Genomic DNA, 23,918 nt, shown 5'->3' with positions numbered 1-23,918 from the left:
ATATTAAAATCAGGGGCATACCAGCCACCATACCTCAGGAGGAACTACCACACTATGTAAGACGGTTACTAGCCACAGTGCTGCCACCCGCCACCGCTAAAAAAGTAAACATCGCTGGGATGTATCGCCTACCGACGTCCACCGCTACCAACACTACAACACCGGGCGATGTCATACTCCGCTGCGCACTACCTCATGACAAGGGGCAAATAATGACAGCGGTAAGAAACAAGACCCCGATTACATTTGAGGACTCACAATTGTCCTTTTACCAGGACTTATCCAAAGCCACCCTGCAGTGGCGAAAATCCCTGACCCACGTCACGGCCCAACTGCGGGCGGCAGGAGTGCCCTACAGGTGGGGACCCCCACGATCACTTCTTGTTACACACAAAGGGACTACCCGTACACTAACCACAGGGACTGATATTCCTGCGTTCCTTGCAGCTCTGGATATACAGGAGGAGATGGCAGCCCCGACGGGCCTAAATCGCATCCACGGATGGGACCCATCCAATGTGACACCATTTGTGCCAAGAACAGCAAGCGATAGCCAGCTGGACACCTGACTGGCAGAGACATTCCTAGACCGACCTAAACCCAATGAAGGGTCTTACTCAACCAGCAGCTCTAAGCTGCACAGTTACGAAGTTGCAAAAATGTTAACGCTATGATTTTATTTACTTATTTCCACCGAATGTTGTTATACATATTTTTTTTCTTTTTTTTGTTTATCACTGTGTTTATCACCAATAAAGTGATGCCTCCTATAAACCTAGTCCGGTTCTTTTCAGCCACACATGCTCAACCACTGAATCATTCATACTCCCCCCCCCCCCTTGGTTAGGGGCAATACCTCCACCGAGAGGTCGGCCTTACACGAAGGCAAGCAGCTCCCCCTCCCTGAAAAGACGAGGGCACCACTCACACTACGAACACCCTAACGCGGAAACCGATACATGTCACTTCAGACCTATACCCAGCCCCGAGTTAACATTTAAGTAGAGTCAGGTCTCATATCGGTGGTACCACCTTTAAATATCCCCTACAGCGTGGTTTGCCGCACTACTCGATGTACTCAAATACAGCTGCCAGCTTCTATACTGGCCTTTGATAATGCGCAACTACAGACTGCATGCATGTTTACCTATAGGTCTAGATCTCCTACCCACCAGCAAGCTGTAATCGACTCATCACCTTAATTCTGAATCTATGTACCTCATAACCATAGTCAGTGTGAAGCATATGAGAATACACTCTTCACTCCTCTACACCCAACACACTGAACACCACTATTCATTAATGTTTTACTCTCCTTTAAAAAAAAAAAAAGTGCAGCACTCTCAACATGTATAATTTTATTGCCTGATACACGATGTAAAGCTCTTATTTGACATGTTTATGTTTCATATGTACTTAACAATGCACAATCAAAATAAAGAATTAAAAAAAAAAAAAAATAGAAAATAAACTAAAGAAACTCAATATCAGACATTATTATAAAGGAAATAGAGCAGACTCAATCTTAACGAACAAACTAAATAAACGAGAAATAGACCGTAAGATTTTCAAATTAAGAGAGGGTGATTGTTGTGGACATAAAATATTAACCCAATTCATGTTAGTAAAATGTCTATTTACTTAGTATAACTACAATCAGCATTATTCAACTTTATATGTGATTTACCTAAAATGGCCGCTAGGGCGTTTCCCTTTGACATCGACTAACAACCTCACTAACAAGATGGCGCTGGAATCTTGGGGAGACCTCCAAGATACCAGTGACATCACACCCGGTAGGAAGAGCAATAAATTAACCACTTAACACCTAACCAATTATTGATGTATTATTTCATGTTATGTCTGACAAAGCATATGATATAATTTTGCTTTATGAGGGGCATGCCACCCCCTCTGAATAAACATTCCACAAGTTTTTCATTAACCCGAAACCTGTGTCTGGTGTGAATTACTTCAGGAGCTTGCACGCATTATTTCTTTAATTTGGCCGGGGGCAGATATACAAGATAATCAATCGATTGAATTGATATCCACCTCATTTGGCGCCCAACGTGGGGCACCGGATTCGCCGGTTGGAAAACCACGGACCGGAGCGGACCCCGGAAAGTGGGACAATCGGAGCCTGATCACCTTCTAAATACAGCCGTTTGTCTGTATTCTCCTGTTTTGTGCTGGTCTGTCTCCGTGTCCACTTCCGGCTTCCAGAAGGCTACAAGCCAGGTAATCTCTTATCCGGTGCCTTTTTGAACGAACCTGTCGATTGATTATCTGCCTCCTGAATGCATGTGTGTGTATGTGCGTGACTTCTACTTTTTTTAATACTATAGCTTGACTGCCTATCGGGCAGGGAACGCATACGCCCGGTGAAGGGCTGGGAACCGCCTAGAGAAAGGCTGGGAATAGTGTCCGCCCGGTGAAGGGCTGGGAACCGCCTAGAGAAGGGCTGGGAATAGTGTCCGCCTGGTGAAAGGCTGGGAACCGCCTAGAGAACGGCTGGGAATAGTGTCCGCCCGATGAAGGCCTGGGAACCGCCTAGAGAAAGGCTGGGAATTGTGTCCGCCCGGTGAAGGGCTGGGATCTGCCTAGAGAAAGGCTGGGAATTTTGTTGTGCTGTTCAGAGTGGAACAGGGTTTATTTGCAGTTTAATTTTTAATATGCTCATTGTTGTACTGTTCATCATTTTATGTTTTCTGTTTAGTTGTAGCCATAGTGTGGGTACCCTAGCTGTGAGTGTGTGTGTTGTGTGGCTCGTTCTTGATTCCAGAATCTGTGCACATCTGTGATTCTTGCAAATGTCTCTTGATTAGCCTCTCCACGTTCATCTTTTCTCTTGTTCTCTACCTCTTCTGTACTTGTTGCCCAGAGCTGTGTTAGTCACCCACGCTCGCCCGCTCAGATCCGTGACCACCATCTCAGGTGGGCGGATCCCGTGACTAGTCTATGTTTAGGGAAGACGCACGGGAACCAATTCCTCGTGGCAGTCGAGCACTGTAGACATTCCTTCTTTTTCCTCTCTCTCTCTGTGTCTCTATCATGTGGGAAGCCTTGTTTGGTAAAAATGGGACAGGAACACGCCAGACCATCAAAAGGCTATTTAGCTTGTGATATCGTCAAGGAGAGGGCAGGAAAGGAGGCTATGCTAAAAATAAAGAAGATAGCTAAGATTTGTGGTTTCCAAATGTCCCCTAGTGGTAGATTACAGCCAGAATTTCGGAGGAAATTACTTGTTGACAAGGAGGGTTTGTTATTGGATAACGGGTTGACAAAAGCCGTAGAGGCATGGTATCGGGTAGCTAGAGGACTCAAGCGGGAGGGTTGGACAGAGGAAGAACTAGATTTTGAAGGGCAAACGATTTATGTGTACCACCGTAATGCTTGTAATGAAGATGCACATCTTGTTGTTCCCCGGCCACCGCCCTATGATGGCGCCCATTGTACTGTGATTGAATCCCGCCCCGCCTCCCCCGTTAACACCCAGTCGCCACCCCGTAGTGGCGTAGGTCCTTCTGTCCCCACCCCCCTGTACCCCGTCTTTGGAGCTGATGGATCCTATTATTAACCTGTTCCTTTCCCGTCCGTCTCCACTGTTCCCATCGTCCCAGCCCCTTTTCCGTCTCCCGCTTCCCTCGCTGCCTCCGATCCCATTCTCCCACCATCTCCTTCTGTTACTTCTTCCGATGTCACTCCTCTCCCGTCTTCCCCTAGTCTTCCTCCTGTCCCCATTTCCCCTCTACCCTTACCCGCCGTTTCCCCAGTCACCTCCCTCGTTCCTCTCCCTGCCATCCCTTCTATTCCCGTTCCCCTTCCCCTTCTACTTCCACCCATTGTTCCCTCTCTCCCTACTGCACCTCCCTCTTCCCTAGCTACCCTCTCTCCTCCTTCCACTCCCACCCCTCCCTGTCATTCCTTCCGTTTCAGTCCCCGATTCTCTCTCTTCCTCTGTTTCCACCTCTGTCATCCCGCCTTCCCTCGATCTTGCGTCACTTATTTCCGCCCTCTCTGTCCCTGGTGCCACACCTTCTACGCCCCTACCCCACCTCCCAGCACCACCCCCCCCCCCCCCGGTTCCCGATTTCCCTATCCTGCCTGCCTCCAACTTTGTTGTTCTGCCTTCCTTGGACCTCCTCCTTCTACTCCTACTCCTCCTCCCATCACCCCTTCTGTTTCAGTTCCTGATCCTCCTCCTGCTGCCCCTCCCACTATTGATCTGTCGTCACTCCTCTCTGCCCTTTCCACCTCTAAAGCTCCTCCTTCTGCTCCTACTCCACCTCCCATCACCCCTTCCGTTTCAGTTCCTGATCCTCCTCCCCCGGCTGTCCCTCCCCCTATTGATCTCTGTACGCTCATTTCCGTTCTCTCCGCTCATCTACCTCAGCCTGTCCAGGCTGCCCCTCCACCCGTTCCCGCTCCTGTCCCCACTTCCCCTGAGACGGTACCCAGCTTTCCGATCATGGTGGTTGGCTCGAATGAGTCTACCACATCAGGACAACCTCACGCTTTAGGCATATCCCCTGCAGCTTCAGGCTTCCATCCTCCTACTTCCCAGTTAGTTACTCCCCGGGCCATCACTGTTGGTTCCCCCGGCTCTGATGCCCCAGCCGCTCAAGCCCCTAATTCCCCCGATGTTGCTAGTTATCATGGTCTCCCGTTCCCTGTTCCCCCCGAGGACGATAATGTGCAGGGGCCCAGCCCATTCTGTCCTTCAGATAATAGAGTTTCCCTAAGACAGGCCAAACCGGCCCACCACGTCCAGGCCCTATCCACAGTGGAAGGGGCTCCACCGATGTATGTTACTTTTAACCCCTCCCAAGCCGCAACCTTGGTAACTTCCCTCCCTGACCCTGAGAAACAGCCCATGCTCTTCTTCCGCAGAATGGCTCAGATCCGTAAAACATACTCGGCAGCCTGGCGTGATCTGTACAGTCTGTGCGAGATCAAAGCCGGTGATCCCTATTGGCCAGTTATGGAAAGGAGTTTCAATGATGCTCTCCTCACAACTGACATGGATTTCCAGTCAGGCATTACTTTTTGTGAACAACTTCGAGCCTGGGCCCAAGATAAACTTGATGACCAAGCCACTTGTATAAATGACATTATCCAAGATAAACTCGAGTCTGTGGAAAAGTACCATTCACGGTTGACTCAAACTTTCTCTGATCTCGGTTTGATTGTGCACAATAAAGCACATACCCAAATGTTATCTGCTGCCTTTGTTGCAGGCCTAAAAGAAGCTATCAGGAAAGGTTTAGTGCTTTCCCGTCCTGAATATGGAATCATCCCTCCGGATACTCTCTTATTGGTTGCTAAAGGCCTAGAGTCTGTACTACAGCCTACACAAAGGAAAAATAATCCCCTTATGTTCACTGCCACCGGTTCAGTCATCAGGCCTGCCCCAGTTCCCCCTGGATACCCCGTGCCATCCACTCTGCCAGCTGTACAGGGACAACTCATGCCACCTGCCCCTAGGCCCCAGACTAGGGCCTGCTTCAACTGTAATCAGTTAGGCCACTTCTGGAGGGATTGTCCTCACCCTAGAGTGTCTAGACCACCGACTACCAGACTACCTAATCCTGCTTTGGGTTACCCTACGTACCCCAACGCCCCTGCTGCCGCCTATGGCTGTTTCCAGCCAGGTTATCCTCCAAAGGTGCACCCCCGAGCTCACACCTTGTATTTTCCTCCCCAGGAGTATTCCCAGGATCTCTACCAACCCTCCCCAGCTGATGCTCGCAGTTACCCTCATCATACTTCCGAAGGCTATGACACTGATGATTACCAACATGATGACCATCCCATGCCTAGCCAACACCGCCCTACACGCCAAGGTCATCAGACTAATCACCCTACTACACCCACACGTCACTACACTGGTCCTGATCAGTCTCATCTTGACCTAGTGCAATAGGTAACCGGCAAACCTGTGTCTAACACCCCTGTCATGGCAGTGTCTACAGGGGACAAAGGGGGGCCTCTTGCTACAGTTGTCCTACCTGTTGAGGGACATCCCACTACCTTTCTAGTTGACACAGGTGCAGCCCGCAGTGTTCTTAGAGAACAAGACCTGCCTGACCCATCCTTTCTGTCTGACACAGATGTTTCTTGTGTTGGTGTTGATGGTACCCCCCGAAGCAACCCACTCACCAAGCTCCGGCGAGTGGGTTCTGACATCCTTTCACATTTTGTTGTTTCTTCAACTTGTCCAATTAACCTTTTAGGTGCTGATGTTCTGTCTCGCCTTCAAGCCTCTATTTCTTTCACTGCAGATGGCCAGGTCCAACTATTAACACCCCTGTCTCACAAAGATACCTCTGTCCTTTGCTCTCTTCCCTTACTGTTGCACATGACATCCCCCACCGAGAAAGTAAGGGTCCCAAATGCCCCCAGTGCCCTGGATAGGTTCCCTGCCAAACTCTGGTCCACAGGCCCTGATGATATCGGACGCCTAAGAATTCCACCAGTGGTGGTTACTCTAAAACAGGGAGCTGCCCCACCACGACAACCATAGTATCCTTTGAAACCTGCTCAGGCCCTCGCCATTTCAAAACAAGTTGACAGCCTGCTGGCAAAAGGTGCTCTTATCAAAAGTGTGTCACAATGTAACTGTCATGCCTTAACTATGGTATCCTCTTACTTCCTGGTTCCACGGAGCCTAGCCACACCTCTTTATGACACGGTCTCCTTATTTAATCCGACCGCACCAGCTGATCGACGCTGGATTATTGAACTACGTTCCGTACTCACGAACCGGCTACAACTTCGTTGTGAAAGCCTTCTGTTACCGGACCGGACTGGAAGACACTTCAAGTTCCCTTCACCTCTCCTCATCCACGACTAAAGCTGAACTCTCTTCACTTATGATAACCGCCTCTGAGGAGATCTCGGGAACCAGTGTTCTATGTGCCGGAAGCTAAGTAAAACCTCTGTGATAAGCGTTACATCTCAAAGCCGTTATTTCCTGTCTCCAAAGTCCTTCTATAAAACAACCCAGTTACAGCTATCTTTAACTCATTCACTATACAAGTTAGCTGCATCTGTCTTGCTTCAGTTAAATGCTATGGAACAGCTATTGTAACTTCTTATCACCTAATTCGTTAATACTACTAAGAGACTCTTTCTGATTCAGTGTCTGCTAATTACTACCGTTTACTACTTAAAGCTACAGTGCCTGTAATTGTGGACTTCAGTTATCGTTTACTACTTAAAGCTACAGTGCCTGTAATTGTGGACTTCAGTTATCGTTTACTACTTAAAGCTACAGTGCCTGTAATTGTGGACTTCAGTTATCGTTTACTACTTAAAGCTACAGTGCCTGTAATTGTGGACTTCAGTTATCGTTTACTACTTAAAGCTACAGTGCCTGTAATTGTGGACTTCAGTTATCGTTTACTACTTAAAGCTACAGTGCCTGTAATTGTGGACTTCAGTTATCGTTTACTAATTAAAGCTACAGTACCTGTAAATTGGACTTAACGTCACAATATCTTCTACTTTTTATAATAAATATTCAAACTATAAGAAATCTGCAGTTGTGTTCCTTCATAACAAATGTTTAAACGTGACAGTAACACACCTCTGTTTCCTGTAAAGAAAAAGACTGAGAAAGGACAACCTGATCAGTACCGTTTGGTCCAAGACCTCCGTGCCGTTAATGAAGTCACAATCCGGGATACTGCTGTTGTTCCCAATTCACATACACTGTTGTCACAAGTTCCTCCAACAGCTAAATTCTTTACGGTGGTTGACTTTGCTAATGCTTTTTCAGCGTGCCCTTGGATCCCTCTTGTCAATACCTTTTTGCCTTCATCCATGATCGTCAACAGTATACTTGGACTGTTATGCCAAAGGGTGCACAGAATTCCCCTACTCAATTTGCCAAAGCAATGTCCGCTGTCTTGGAACCTTGGCAGAAGTCTCACCCAGACGTGATCCTGCTTCAGTATGTTGATGATTTACTTCTTTGTGCTGATGATTTTCCAACTGCTGAACGTGACTCCGAAGATCTCCTGTGTTTCCTTGCTGAAGAAGGTTGCAAAGCCTCCAAAAAGGAAACTACAGTGGTGCCGGCCCTCTGTTATCACCCTCCTTGCTATCACGAATCTGACTCCTCCATCCACCCACCAGACCCTCCATGCTTTTTTGGGCCTCATTACATATTGCAGATCTTGGATTCCTGAGGCTTCTCAACTCATGCAACCTCTCTATGACGCTTTAAAGACTGAACCTTTTTCGTTATCACCTACAGCAAGTGCCTGTTACCTTGCTCTTCAAAGAGCAATCTCTTCAGCCCCGGCTCTGGGCCTACCCAACTACCAGTTGCCTTTCAAGCTGTTCGTGTCTGAAAAGATGGGCCATGCTTCAGGGGTCCTTACTCAATCCCATAGTTCTCGCCAATGACCTATTGGATACTTCTCGTTGCCAGGGGTAGTCCTTCCTGTCTGCGTGCCGTATTTGCTGCCAGTGCTTTACTGGACAAAACCAATGACTTCGTTCTTGGACACAAACTGACTGTACTTGCTCCACATGATATTGCTGCCATCCTGAAACAAGTCCAGCCAAAGCATCTCTCATCTCAACGACATCTTCGCCTTCAAACCTCCCTCCTCTTACCTGATAACATCACTTGACAACGTTGTTACACACTGAATCCGGCCACTCTTCTGCCACTTTCCAAGGGGAGAGTCCCACACTATTGGTACAGTCTAGACATCAATCCTGACGTCCATATGGAATTTCAAGTAACAAAGCCCACGGTTCCACATGATGAACAGCCTGAGAACCTCTTACATTGCACCCTGTGGTTCAAGGATACTTCAGGCCCTGATCCATACTATGAAGAAGAGCTATTCCGCCTGGTAGAAATACACATCACACTAACATGTGACTCCAAGGGAAACATGGTCCTCTTGGTCTATCTACACATTTATACCATCATTGGGAGGTGGCTGTTCCCCATATCTCTTTTACTAAGTCTCCAGATCTCTCATGGAAGGAACTAGGCCCAAAGGCCAAAACATGGAGTATTGCATCCCAAGAACAGCTCGCACTCACGGGGGTCACCAAAAATACCATAAACTGCAACACGGTCAGTTACCCTCGGTATCACACAGAGATATGTGAAGACATCCCTCCCACAGAACAAGATCCGGACGCCCCTCATGATTGCTTTGAACAGATGAAAATGGAGACAACTCATCTGCCAACAGTGCACGAGGCAGCACTACTTAACCCTGATTGCACTCTGTTTGTGGATGGTTCCAGATTTGCAGATGAACAAGGACAATACCATACTGGATATGCAGTCACCACAGAAGACCAGGTACTTCGAGCTTCTGCACTCCCACCGTCTAAATCAGCACAAGAAGCCGAACTAACACGGCGGCATGCAAGATGTCTGAAGGCAAACATGTCAATATTTATACGGACTCAAGGTATGCCCTGGGTGTGGCACATGATTTTGGCTTGATTTGGAAAACCAGGGGGTTCCTCACTGCCGCTGATACCTCTGTGAAACACGGTGCGGCCATCGAAGAGTTAATGGACGCCCTACTGCTTCCTGAAGAGGTGGCCATACTGAAGGTGAAGGCCCACGGGAAACTGAATTCAGAAGAAGCACATGGCAACCATTTGGCTGACCCAGGCTGCTAAGGATGCACCAATGTTGGGAAGTGGACAGAAGAGTGTCCACTAAAGAGAGTCCCATATACACCATGCAGACCCAACCCACTTATCTAAAACTCTTAACAGAACAACAGGCTGCAGCCACTCCTCAAGAAAAACAAAGCTGGAAGGACAAAGGGGCAATCCTCCAGAACGAAGTCTATACTATCAACCTCAAGTTCTGTCTACCCAAGAATATGTATCCCGCTGTTGTTCAGTGGGCCCACGTACCAGCTCACCTGTCTAAGCATCTAATGAACTCTTTGAATGATAAATATTTTGAAGCACCCGGTATCACCACCCTGACACAAAATTACTGCAGATCCTGTACTATCTGTGCCAAATGCAATCCTGGAAAAGTAACCAAAGCTGCCCCCAACCATTTGGCCAAACCACAATATCCCTTCCAGAGGATTCAAATTGATCATATCCAAATGCCAAACAGTGACCGGTATGAATACGCGCTGGTCATAGTGGATATGTTCTCAGGATGGCCAGAAGCTCTTCCAGTCGCTAACCTCACTGCCAAGACCACGGCAAAGCACCTCCTTACCGAAATTGTCTGCGGATACGGAGTTCCTAAAGTGATTGAAAGTGATCAAGATCTGGGCAGCACTGGGGGTGACCCTTGCCTTCCACACACCCTATCACCCACAAAGTAGTGGTAAGGTAGAACGCATGAATGGCACTCTGAAAGCCAGAATGCTAAAAATGTCCCATGAAACTAACCTGCCCTGGCCAGAAAGTCTTCCCCTAGCACTACTTTAGTGTAAGGTACACCCCAAGAGGGAAGTTTAGTTTATCCCCCTACGAGATTTTGTTTGGTACATCACCCAGGTTAGGCTGTTATTTCCCTCAGCAACTCCAGATTCAATCAGATGCAATGATAGACTATATAACTGCGCTCTCTCATGCCTTGACCAAAATCCATGCCCACGTGTTTTCTTCTATTCCAGATCCAGAGTCAAACACAGGCACTCATAAGCTACTTCCTGGTGATTGGGTTATGGTCAAGAAATTCCTCAGAAAACACACTCTTGAGCCAAGGTTTTTGATGGTCCATACCAAGTCCTGTTGATTACGCCTACCTCCTTAAAGCTGGCCGGGAAGAGTACCTGGTTACACGCCTCACATTGTAAGAAAGTTCCTGATCCAGAGGAAGCAGATCCCGTCAAATCATGAGCTTCCTGTGCCTATTTTTGATGCTAGGCCTAATGAAGGCCCAACAAGTTGCTATTACCAAAGATAATCATGTTTACACATTTTGGTATAATTCTTCAAACACACATGTGGCTACTTTTACCTTTGATTACTGTGATATTGTCTCTTGTACATTTACACACTCACAACATTCAGCCATATACAAGGACATACCTGACAAAAAGGACCCCTACATCTGTGTAACGGGGGGACATTGGGGACATCACTGTAGTTCTTGGAAGGCATCGGGTTGGAACACTGGCCGACCATGGGGCTACAAACCACAAAGTGCCCTAGACAGGGTTGACAGAAATGGGAAACCTCTGTTACACAGAATGACCCTATGTAAACCCACAGGGTCTACCCCAATTAAGCTCACTTTAAACATTGAACAGCCCAGCCCAGGGGATGCTGGGGAATATGTAATGGGCATGTATTGGAAGGGGGGTGGCTCACATAAGTTGGGGACCTTCTATTTACAAGATATGCTTACATCACCTGACTGGGTAGGCTCTACACACATGACTGTTAACCCTCTAAAACCACACATTAAAACCCTAAAAGACATGGGTTGAGATGTGTTGAGATGTGTTTCCTAAGCCTCTATGCACAATCAACAACAAATTCATCAGTGTGTGAATCATGGAAAAAGGTATACCCAATAACCCAGGGGAATATCAGACCACCTGATGGAGTCACCGTGTATCCAGGTAATTACACTTGTTATACAGTACATGAAAACACCGGTACATTTGTGGGTAAATGCCCATCTGGCTATTGTGCCACATATCATGACCCTCCCATGACCCTATTAGTAAATCAAGTTAAATCCGTGGGAGACATTTATTGGCTATGTGGCGATATGCAACTCAGTATCCAACTGGCTGGCCTATGGTAGGGAGAATGAACCGTGACTAAAGCTATAATGCCCATACACATAATTTCTGATAACCACCAAGGGACGCTTGATTCACCACATACATACTTTAGAGTAAAAAGAGAGACACCTATTCAAGGTAGTTTCGACACACATGTATATATTTATGCCATTGGTGTGCCAAGGGGGGTACCAAATGAGTTCAAGGCCAGAGATGAAGTGGTGGCAGGATTTGAATCCTTGATTCCACTCATCACTGCTAACAAGAATGTTAATTGGATTAACTATATCTACTATAATCAGCAACGGTTTGTTAATTATACCAGAGATGCCCTCCAGGGCCTGGCAGAACAGCTGCAGACTACCTCCCAAATGACATTTCAGAATCGAATGGCCCTAAACATGATCCTAGCAGAAAAAGGGGGTGTATGCAAAATACTCCCCGATACCATGACATGCTGTACCTTCATCCCAGACAACACCGGTCCCAATGGTAAAGTAACCATGGCCATAGAAAAATTAGAAAAACTAGAAAGCCTCTATCACGAAGGAATTCCGGGGTCCCCAATACGTGGGATAGATGGTTTGGATGGATGAATGGATGGCAGAAAACTCACTTCCAAGTGGGTATGGCAGTCCTTATGGTAACAATCATTTTTCTCTTACTGACTTCTTGTGTGTTGCCTTGTGTGCAGAAATACTTACAGAAGACTGTAGGTCAGACCACTGACCACACTACACCTACATTCCTACATCAGGACCTCGACGATACAGAACGATACAGACACACCCCACACACCTCTTCAGTCTCACCATTTCAAACAGACAACTGCTCATCTTTAGGGATAGTGTAGGGACAGCGTCTGTCTCCACGGGTAGGAGTCTGACGTGGGAGATGTAGTGGGTTAGCCACTACGGGATACCCGCGCAGTGAAGCACAGTTAGTGGTTGTCTTTTTAGTAAATAGTCATTTTAAGGGGGGACTGTTGTGGACATAAAATATTAACCCAATTCATGTTAGTAAAATGTCTATTTACTTAGTATAACTACAATCAGCATTATTCAACTTTATATGTGATTTACCTAAAATGGCCGCTAAGGCTAGGGAGTTTCCCTTTGACATCGACTAACACCCTCTCTAACAAGATGGCGCTGGAATCTGGGGGAGACCTCCAAGATACCAGTTATATCACACCCGGTAGGAAGAGCAATAAATGAACCACTTAACACCTAAAGAATTATTGATGTATTATTTCATTTTATCTCTGACAAAGCATATGATGTAATTTTGCCATCCCCTCTGAATAAACATTCCACAAGTTTTTCATTAACCCGAAACCTGTGTCTGGTGTGAATTACTTCAGGAGCGTGCACGCATTATTTCTTTAATTTGGCCGGGGGCAGATATACAAGATAATCAATCGATTGAATTGATATCCACTTCAGTGATAATAATATTTACAAACCGGAGGATATAGCAAAGAGATTTAGATATTTTTATGAGAAACTATATAATCTGAATCATACACCAAAGAGAGCTTCGATAGAAGAATATTTAAAAAAATTCCAATCTAAAAAAAACTCAGCTTTGCAAAGAGTATATTTAAATAGAATTATCACAGATAAAGAAGTAGATTTTGTAATAAGTAGATTGGAAAATAGTAAAGCTCCAGGCCCGGATGGTATTTAAATTTATTCTATAAAAGTATTTAAAAAATAATTAATACCATTATTAGTGGATACTTTTAATGAATTAGCAAACAAGGGCCATGCCTCTTTGGATTTGTTACGGGCCCATATTACCCCTATTTTGAAACAAGATAAGTTACCTACTGAGATAAATAATTATCGCCCTATTTCCCTTATTGATGTGGATATCAAATTATATGCGGCAGTTCTGGCCGAGAGGTTAAAAATGATTATACCGACCCTGATCCACTCGGACCAGATAGGATTTATAATGGGCAGGCAATCTTGTAATAACTCTCGTAGAGTCTTGGATGTTTTGGACTGGGCTAGGGCCAAGGGGTTCCCCTCCTGACCCTAGCGATTGACGCTGAGAAGGCCTTCGATAGGGTCGGATGGGAGTTTCTCCGGTCCACCCTGGAACAATTTGGATTGAATGGCTGGTTTATTGATGCGGTGGGTGCAATATATTCGAATCCTACAGCCAGAATAGTGGGCCGAGACTTATGCTCTGATTGGTTTACTATCTCCAATGGAACCCGACAGGGGTGCCCCCTCTCACCACTATTATATGTGTTATCAGTTGAACCATTAGCCAATAATATTAGAAACAACAAGGCGATTAAAGGAATGGGGACACAAGAGAATAATGAGAAAATTTGTCTATATGCGGACGACATACTAATTTCTATCACCGAATCGCATACCTCCTTACCCATTTTAATGCAGGAATTTGAAAACTATAGCTTAGTCTCTAATTATAAATTGAATACGAGCAAAACAACTGCTATGGTGCTAAATATCCAAAGTAATATATTATCTTCTCTGAAAAAAGAATATGATTTTCTTTGGACTAATAAGGAACTTTCCTATTTAGGTCTGATAATTACAACAGATCCATCACGCACTATGGAGACCAACTTTTTAAATTTATTAAAGGAGACTAACTTATTATCGAAAGTTTGGAGAGCTCAAGAAATATCCCGGTGGGGTAGGATTAATACAATCAAATCATACATAATCCCGAAATTGACATATTTATTTTGTATGCTCCCACTTTCAATTCCTATACAATGGCTAAATATGATACAATGTAGTATTAACAATTTTATCTGTAAAGGCAAAAAGCCCAGAATTAATATTACTATGCTCTCAAAGAAAGGACATCAGGGGGGTATGGGATATCCTTTAATATGCCAGGTATATCAGGCTAATATGCTAGTTCATGCTAGCAGATTACAAATTAAGGAAGCCCAAACTCAAATATGGTATAAAATTGAGGCACATAGAAGTGGAGTTAAAAATTTAGAATCTCTTCTACGGGGTGATGGAAATAATAACTGCTCATTAACTAATTTACCGACTAATACTCCACTTATTCTCTGCCAAATTCTTAAAGAATGGAAAATTATCAAGAAAAAATTACACTTTAATAATAAAATTTTAGGGAAAACTCATATTGCTACTTTGGAACAAATCTTACCGGATATTAACTAAAAAAATTGGTATAAAGACTTCCCTTACTTAATATCGGATATGTATAATAGTCAACAAATGTTAAGTTGTTTTTTTTTTTGTTGTTTTTTTTTGTGCAAATGAGTACAAACGTGCTTGCAGCGCCCCAATAGCGAGTGCGAGCAATTCAGAAGCAATCTTTGGCATAGCTAAGACTTTGCACATTTTTAGGTAACATAGATAACAAACTTTGTCATGGCTAAGACTTTGCACATTTTTAGTTAAAATAGATAAGCTTTGTCATGGCTAAGACTTTGCACATTAACAAATGTTAGGTTTTGACGAACTAAAAACAACATTTGATCTACCACCTAGAGAAGTCTTTAACTCTCTCCGTATGAAGAGTTTTCTTAAAGACAACTTGTTATCTCTTGATGGTAGAATAGAGAGTCTGATCACTAAAATCTTCACAGGGTGTGAAGTTAAAAATGTGATATTAATTGCTGTAGAATTATTAAATATATTGGGATCTCAGGCATTGCCTAAACCATTAATAAAATGGGAATCGGATTTAGAGGTTAATATTTCACCAGCTATATGGTATAAGTCCTTTCAGAAGACAAAAAAATATATTCACTGTCTCAATATTTTAGAAACTTTCATTCAAGTGGCATACAGATGGTATCTGGTTCCATTACATCTGGTAAAAATCTCACAGACCAATCAACCTAATTGTTGGCGTTGTTTCCATATTGATGGATTAATGCTACACATCTGATGGTCTTGCCCCAGAATTAAATCTTTATGGAATTTGACTTTCAGTCTCATCCCTTTATTAGGGGCTAAACGATTTGAACAAAAGTCAGAATTGGCTTTATTACATATAATGGGTCCAGAAATTAATCAAATATCCGATATGGCCCTTATTCATTGTTTAATGGCAGCTAAGACCCTTATAGCGAGACATTGGCGAAGCATTGAGGTTCCTACTAAGGCTCATCTTAAGAACCAAGTGATATATCAATTAGAGAGGGAAAAGGAGTATACAGGGAGTGCAGAATTATTAGGCAAGTTGTATTTTTGAGGATTAATTTTATTATTGAACAACAACCATGTTCTCAATGAACCCAAAAAACTCAATAATATCAAAGCTGAATATTTTTGGAAGTAGTTTTTAGTTTGTTTTTAGTTATAGCTATTTTAGGGGGATATCTGTGTGTGCAGGTGACTATTACTGTGCATAATTATTAGGCAACTTAACAAAAAACAAATATATACCCATTTCAATTATTTATTTTTACCAGTGAAACCAATATAACATCTCAACATTCACAAATATACATTTCTTACATTCAAAAACATAACAAAAACAAATCAGTGACCAATATAGCCACCTTTCTTTGCAAGGACACTCAAAAGCCTGCCATCCATGGATTCTGTCAGTGTTTTGATCTGTTCACCATCAACATTGCGTGCAGCAGCAACCACAGCCTCCCAGACACTGTTCAGAGAGGTGTACTGTTTTCCCTCCTTGTAAATCTCACATTTGATGATGGACCACAGGTTCTCAATGGGGTTCAGATCAGGTGAACAAGGAGGCCATGTCATTAGATTTTCTTCTTTTATACCCTTTCTTGCCAGCCACGCTGTGGAGTACTTGGACGCGTGTGATGGAGCATTGTCCTGCATGAAAATCATGTTTTTCTTGAAGGATGCAGACTTCTTCCTGTACCACTGCTTGAAGAAGGTGTCTTCCAGAAACTGGGAGTTGAGCTTGACTCCATCCTCAACCCGAAAAGGCCCCACAAGCTCATCTTTGATGATACCAGCCCAAACCAGTACTCCACCTCCACCTTGCTGGCGTCTGAGTCGGACTGGAGCTCTCTGCCCTTTACCAATCCATCCATCTGGCCCATCAAGACTCACTCTCATTTCATCAGTCCATAAAACCTTAGAAAAATCAGTCTTGAGATATTTCTTGGCCCAGTCTTGACGTTTCAGCTTGTGTGTCTTGTTCAGTGGTGGTCGTCTTTCAGCCTTTCTTACCTTGGCCATGTCTCTGAGTATTGCACACCTTGTGCTTTTGGGCACTCCAGTGATGTTGCAGCTCTGAAATATGGCCAAACTGGTGGCAAGTGGCATCTTGGCAGCTGCACGCTTGACTTTTCTCAGTTCATGGGCAGTTATTTTGCGCCTTGGTTTCTCCACACGCTTCTTGCGACCCTGTTGACTATTTTGAATGAAACGCTTGATTGTTCGATGATCACGCTTCAGAAGCTTTGCAATTTTAAGAGTGCTGCATCCCTCTGCAAGATATCTCACTATTTTTGACTTTCTGAGCCTGTCAAGTCCTTCTTTTGACCCATTTTGCCAAAGGAAAGGAAGTTGCCTAATAATTATGCACACCTGATATAGGGTGTTGATGTCATTAGACCACACCCCTTCTCATTACAGAGATGCACATCACCTAATATGCTTAATTGGTAGTAGGCTTTCGAGCCTATACAGCTTGGAGTAAGACAACATGCATAAAGAGGATGATGTGGTCAAAATACTAATTTGCCTAATAATTCTGCACACAGTGTATTTTATAACTATTTCCTAAGCTGAGAACATTGGATTTATATAATAGATTCTTAGAAAGGATAAATATCTTTTAAAATTTGTGATATAATCTATTCCGATAAGTGGTTCCCTGGTAATGATAGCAGGGTGGTATTAGGGCGAGGAACCATATACCATTGATTAATTATCTGCCTCCCGGGTATTGACGAAGGCATCTCTGATCGGGTATTATCTAGTGATGTGGAATGACCAATATTGTTTGTCTTGTTTATGTTATTTGTTTTTGGTGATTGAGTAATTGTGATATCAAGATATTCTTTTGGATGCTATACGGGAGGATTGTGTACTCCCTTCATGGTGTATGATAAATTTTTTATAAAATCAATAAAAATTATAAAAAAAAAAAAAAAAAAAGAAAGAAAAGAACGTGTAGCTTTGGGCCGGTAGATGTTTCACACTGCTTTTAAGAAAATTAACAAACACTCACAGTTTAGCGTTTCCAATCCTTACATTCCAGTAAAAGTGATATTTAAAAAACAAAAAACAAAAACACTATTTACTGTAAATGAAGATCTTACAATGGTAGGCCGTGTGTTAATATATCCCATTTTCCCCAACTTACGGCCATGAAGGTGGAAAGTCTTCAGTACTCCGTTGCTTTCTGAGTTTTAAGATGATCATTTCGTGCAGTTCTAACACAAAAAGGTTCGGCCCATATCTTACTAAAAAGGCATTCAGTTTCTGTTCATCATGCTGGCTCAGTGGCTGTTTATACGCCTGGTCTACATCAGTAAATGGGTCCTGAAATGTACAAAGATCAGAGATAAGTCCCAACTGAGTACTCACCATGACACTCTGCTTAGTAATAACAGTGCACCTCTAGAGGGAGCCACTGCGTTCTAGCAGGGCTGTATTTTTATCATCTTGTTTTACCTACACTATTTACAATGAAATTAGACTACATTATATACTTTTACACATAACTGCAGTGGAACAAATGAATTACCTCAGTCTCTGTTTAAAACCGGACATGTTTACATGGTTTAAGGTTATATACTATGTACCACATAAAGGAGAATAAGATCTAGCTTATCACAGAGCACATAACATGCAAACCTTGATCCACACACATTGGTCATATACAGGGCAACCTTTACATATTTTGTTGCATCAATGGCACAGAAAAAAAAGAAATATTACTGTTTAATCAATGTTATATAAACATTAAAGTTAGCCATATTTAAATAGAATGTTTCATATCATTTCGGTTAATATTAATTCCAGGAGCATGATTGAATTTAATCCATCACACATACCATTTTAAGACGCAGAAGATGCTCAGACTTCAGGGCTGTGAGGAGCTGCCAAACCGCTCTAACATGTTTCAGGTGACACCGAGTGAGTGCCTAAAAAAACACAATATTTATAAAGAGAGCTTCAGTTTTCTGGATGCAATTTCTTTATGTTCTGACCATTAAAGCACTGTTAGTGACCCAGCCAGAAATCAATAGGAACATGATGGGCAAACTGTACTCTTTGTAAACAATGAAAAACTTAATTATACAGTAATCAAAGAGTAAATGCATATAGATTGATTTTAGATCTGAAACAAGGAGTGCCAGTGCTTTGGGAGGATGTAGGGAATAATGGTAGGAGGTAGTTTGGTCAAATGGGTTGGACTGAGAAGGACTGGTGGTGGAGCAATAACACAGGACCAAAATACGCCAAGTAGATCATTATCATAGACATTAATGAAAGAGGTTGGCATTAGGATTGTGGCTGACTTGGGCAGGTAAGAAAGGCAATAAGTAATGACAGGTGACATTCAAAGAAGGAACTGACTCGATAATGGATAATACAAAAAGCTAATAAAATGTTATGCCTTGTTTTTGAATTAATTTATTTTGGCCTAAAGTTTGCAAATCGATTGCAATTTCATTTTAAACTCATTGTTTAATGGGTAAATACCCTCACAAGTGAGGCTGTTCTATAATAAATAATGAGCTGTGTAATGTACTACATGCAGACAGAATACAGATAAAATGAATAGAAAGTAACAAGCATTGTATGCTCCTGGAGGATGGACATATCCACCTCTCTTTTTTAATTCAGTGTTTAGTAAATAAAACCCATAGATCACGTGTCTGGGAGAAAGGCGAATCCGTCTAGAGAGCACTCACCTCCAGTATATGTACATCTGTATCTTCTGCCATATGGAGAACGTTTTCTACATACATGGACAGCAGGCAATCAGCAGTTTCTGACGATGTGGACAGAAATCCCAAAGTGACATCGACAATGTGCAGAGCCTCGCACACATCGCTGTATACATTGAGACTTCTGCTTATAACGTCTATTGTTGCATTTGGAAGGGACTCCTGAGGAATATATAGAAATGAAATCTCTTTAATTCATTGCTTGACTTTTTGGAGAGATTTATCATAGTGTAATGATCTGTAATGTGGTGCCAAATGGCTTCTATGGTGACTGGCTCACAATTCTAGATCTCTTGTAACCTGTGCATTACATGCACCTTACTAACTGAGTGTTTGTGGATTTGTTGTAGTTATATATATATACCCAAATAGCAATAGTATTTAAACAGAAAACCATAGCTATGTATACATTTTGTGCTAGTCTTGGTGCCAACAATGTATGATTGGAAATTCTATCATAACCAAGTCACCAGACCCAAGAAGGTGCAAAAAGCACTTGAATCGGCTTGTGAAGATATACTTTCTATTGCAGCATATAAAATATGGCATGGAATGTATCACCAATGCACTTTCTCTGAGCAACGTCTGTCCGGTAATTTTCTCCCTCTGTGAGGAAAAAGTCTGACATTTGCAGTGTTTTTTCTGTCTTTACATTTCAAAAACCTGCAATTTCATAAGGGTGCGTATACTTTTTATGTTTATTGTATAAACCACTTGTACATAGGACAGTCCTTATTAACCCTGTACATAGGACAGTCCTTATTAACCCTGTACATAGGACAGGCCTTATTAACCCTGTACATAGGACAGGCCTTATTAACCCTGTACATAGGACAGGCCTTATTAACCCTGTACATAGGACAGGCCTTATTAACCCTGTACATAGGACATGCCTTATTAACCCTGTACATAGGACAGTCCTTATTAACCCTGTACATAGGACAGATCTTATTAACCCTGTACATAGGACAGATCTTATTAACCCTGTACATAGGACAGTCCTTATTAACCCTGTACATAGGACAGATCTTATTAACCCTGTACATAGGACAGTCCTTATTAACCCTGTACATAGGACAGTCCTTATTAACCCTGTACATAGGACAGTCCTTATTAACCCTGTACATAGGACAGGCCTTATTAACCCTGTACATAGGACAGGCCTTATTAACCCTGTACATAGGACAGGCCTTATTAACCCTGTACATAGGACAGGCCTTATTAACCCTGTACATAGGACAGCCCTTATTAACCCTGTACATAGGACAGCCCTTATTAACCCTGTACATAGGACATCCCTTATTAACACTGTACATAGGACAGCCCTTATTAACCCTGTACATAGGACAGGCCTTATTAACCCTGTACATAGGACAGGCCTTATTAACCCTGTACATAGGACAGGCCTTATTAACCCTGTACATAGGACAGCCCTTATTAACCCTGTACATAGGACAGCCCTTATTAACCCTGTACATAGGACAGCCCTTATTAACCCTGTACAAAGGACAGCCCTTATGAACCCTGTACATAGGACAGTCCTTATTAACCCTGTACATAGGACAGCCCTTATTAACCCTGTACATAGGACAGATCTTATTAACCCTGTACATAGGACAGTCCTTATTAACCCTGTACAAAGGACAGGCCTTATTAACCCTGTACATAGGACAGTCCTTATTAATCCTGTACATAGGACAGTCCTTATTAACCCTGTACATAGGACAGTCCTTATTAACCCTGTAAAAAGGACAGTCCTTATTAACCCTGTACATAGGACAGTCCTTATTAACCCTGTACATAGGACAGGCCTTATTAACCCTGTACATAGGACAGGCCTTATTAACCCTGTACATAGGACAGGCCTTATTAACCCTGTACATAGGACATGCCTTATTAACCCTGTACATAGGACAGGCCTTATTAACCCTGTACATAGGACAGTCCTTATTAACCCTGTACATAGGACAGTCCTTATTAACCCTGTACATAGGACAGTCCTTATTAACCCTGTACATAGGACAGATCTTATTAACCCTGTACATAGGACAGTCCTTATTAACCCTGTACATAGGACAGTCCTTATTAATCCTGTACATAGGACAGGCCTTATTAACCCTGTACATAGGACAGGCCTTATTAATCCTGTACATAGGACAGCCCTTATTAACCCTGTACATACGACAGCCCTTATTAACCCTGTACATAGGACATCCCTTATTAACCCTGTACATAGGACAGTCCTTATTAACCCTGTACATAGGACAGGCCTTATTAACCCTGTACATAGGACAGGCCTTATTAACCCTGTACACAGGACAGCCCTTATTAACCCTGTACAAAGGACAGCCCTTATTAACCCTGTACATAGGACAGCCATTATTAACCCTGTACATAGGACAGCCCTTATTAACCCTGTACATAGGACAGCCCTTATTAACCCTGTACAAAGGACAGCCCTTATTAACCCTGTACATAGGACAGCCATTATTAACCCTGTACATAGGACAGCCCTTATTAACCCTGTACATAGGACAGCCCTTATATACCCTGTACATAGGACAGTCCTTATTAACCCTGTAAAAAGGACAGTCCTTATTAACCCTGTACATAGGATAGTCCTTATTAACCCTGTACATAGGACAGGCCTTATTAACCCTGTACATAGGACAGGCCTTATTAACCCTGTACATAGGACAGGCCTTATTAACCCTGTACATAGGACATGCCTTATTAACCCTGTACATAGGACAGGCCTTATTAACCCTGTACATAGGACAGTCCTTATTAACCCTGTAAAAAGGACAGTCCTTATTAACCCTGTACATAGGACAGTCCTTATTAACCCTGTACATAGGACAGGCCTTATTAACCCTGTACATAGGACAGGCCTTATTAACCCTGTACATAGGACAGGCCTTATTAACCCTGTACATAGGACATGCCTTATTAACCCTGTACATAGGACATGCCTTATTAACCCTGTACATAGGACAGTCCTTATTAACCCTGTACATAGGACAGTCCTTATTAACCCTGTACATAGGACAGTCCTTATTAACCCTGTACATAGGACAGATCTTATTAACCCTGTACATAGGACAGTCCTTATTAACCCTGTACATAGGACAGTCCTTATTAATCCTGTACATAGGACAGGCCTTATTAACCCTGTACATAGGACAGGCCTTATTAACCCTGTACATAGGACAGCCCTTATTAACCCTGTACATAGGACAGCCCTTATTAACCCTGTACATAGGACATCCCTTATTAACCCTGTACATAGGACAGTCCTTATTAACCCTGTACATAGGACAGGCCTTATTAACCCTGTACATAGGACAGCCCTTATTAACCCTGTACAAAGGACAGCCCTTATTAACCCTGTACATAGGACAGCCATTATTAACCCTGTACATAGGACAGCCCTTATTAACCCTGTACATAGGACAGCCCTTATTAACCCTGTACAAAGGACAGCCCATATTAACCCTGTACATAGGACAGCCATTATTAACCCTGTACATAGGACAGCCCTTATTAACCCTGTACATAGGACAGCCCTTATTAACCCTGTACAAAGGACAGCCCTTATGAACCCTGTACATAGGACAGTCCTTATTAACCCTGTACATAGGACAGCCCTTATTAACCCTGTACATAGGACAGATCTTATTAACCCTGTACATAGGACAGTCCTTATTAACCCTGTACAAAGGACAAGCCTTATTAACCCTGTACATAGGACAGTCCTTATTAACCCTGTACATAGGACAGTCCTTATTAACCCTGTAAAAAGGACAGTCCTTATTAACCCTGTACATAGGACAGTCCTTATTAACCCTGTACATAGGACAGGCCTTATTAACCCTGTACATAGGACAGTCCTTATTAACCCTGTACATAGGACAGTCCTTATTAACCCTCTACATAGGACAGTCCTTATTAACCCTGTACATAGGACAGCCCTTATTAACCCTGTACATAGGACAGTCCTTATTAACCCTGTACAAAGGACAGCCCTTATTAACCCTGTACATAGGACAGCCCTTATTAACCCTGTACATAGGACAGTCCTTATTAACCCTGTACAAAGGACAGATCTTATTAACCCTGTACATAGGACAGCCCTTATTAACCCTGTACAAAGGACAGCCTTTATTAACCCTTTACAAAGGACAGCCCTTATTAACCCTGTACAAAGAACAGTCCTTATTAACCCTGTACAAAGAACAGTC

The 23,918-nt window shown here is 43.1% G+C and overlaps 1 protein-coding gene across 1 annotated transcript in view; it reads right to left on the bottom strand.

Annotated features, from left to right (window-relative positions):
- The window catches only part of LOC134585306 (E3 ubiquitin-protein ligase RNF213-like), a 105,736-nt gene that overhangs the window by 14,753 nt on the left and 67,065 nt on the right, over nucleotides 1–23,918 (bottom strand). The window contains exons 15-17 of the mRNA XM_063440727.1: nucleotides 19,642–19,848; nucleotides 18,778–18,867; nucleotides 18,084–18,262 (exon numbers count right to left, since the gene is read on the bottom strand). Coding sequence (XP_063296797.1) covers nucleotides 18,084–18,262; nucleotides 18,778–18,867; nucleotides 19,642–19,848 — 476 coding nt within the window. The remainder of the gene's footprint in view (nucleotides 1–18,083; nucleotides 18,263–18,777; nucleotides 18,868–19,641; nucleotides 19,849–23,918) is intronic.

The sequence above is a fragment of the Pelobates fuscus genome, unplaced genomic scaffold, assembly GCF_036172605.1.
Source record: "Pelobates fuscus isolate aPelFus1 unplaced genomic scaffold, aPelFus1.pri H_1, whole genome shotgun sequence".
NCBI lineage: Eukaryota > Metazoa > Chordata > Amphibia > Anura > Pelobatidae > Pelobates > Pelobates fuscus.
The sequence above is the reverse complement of the archived record's forward strand: the minus strand, read 5'-3'. Positions and strand labels throughout refer to the sequence as shown.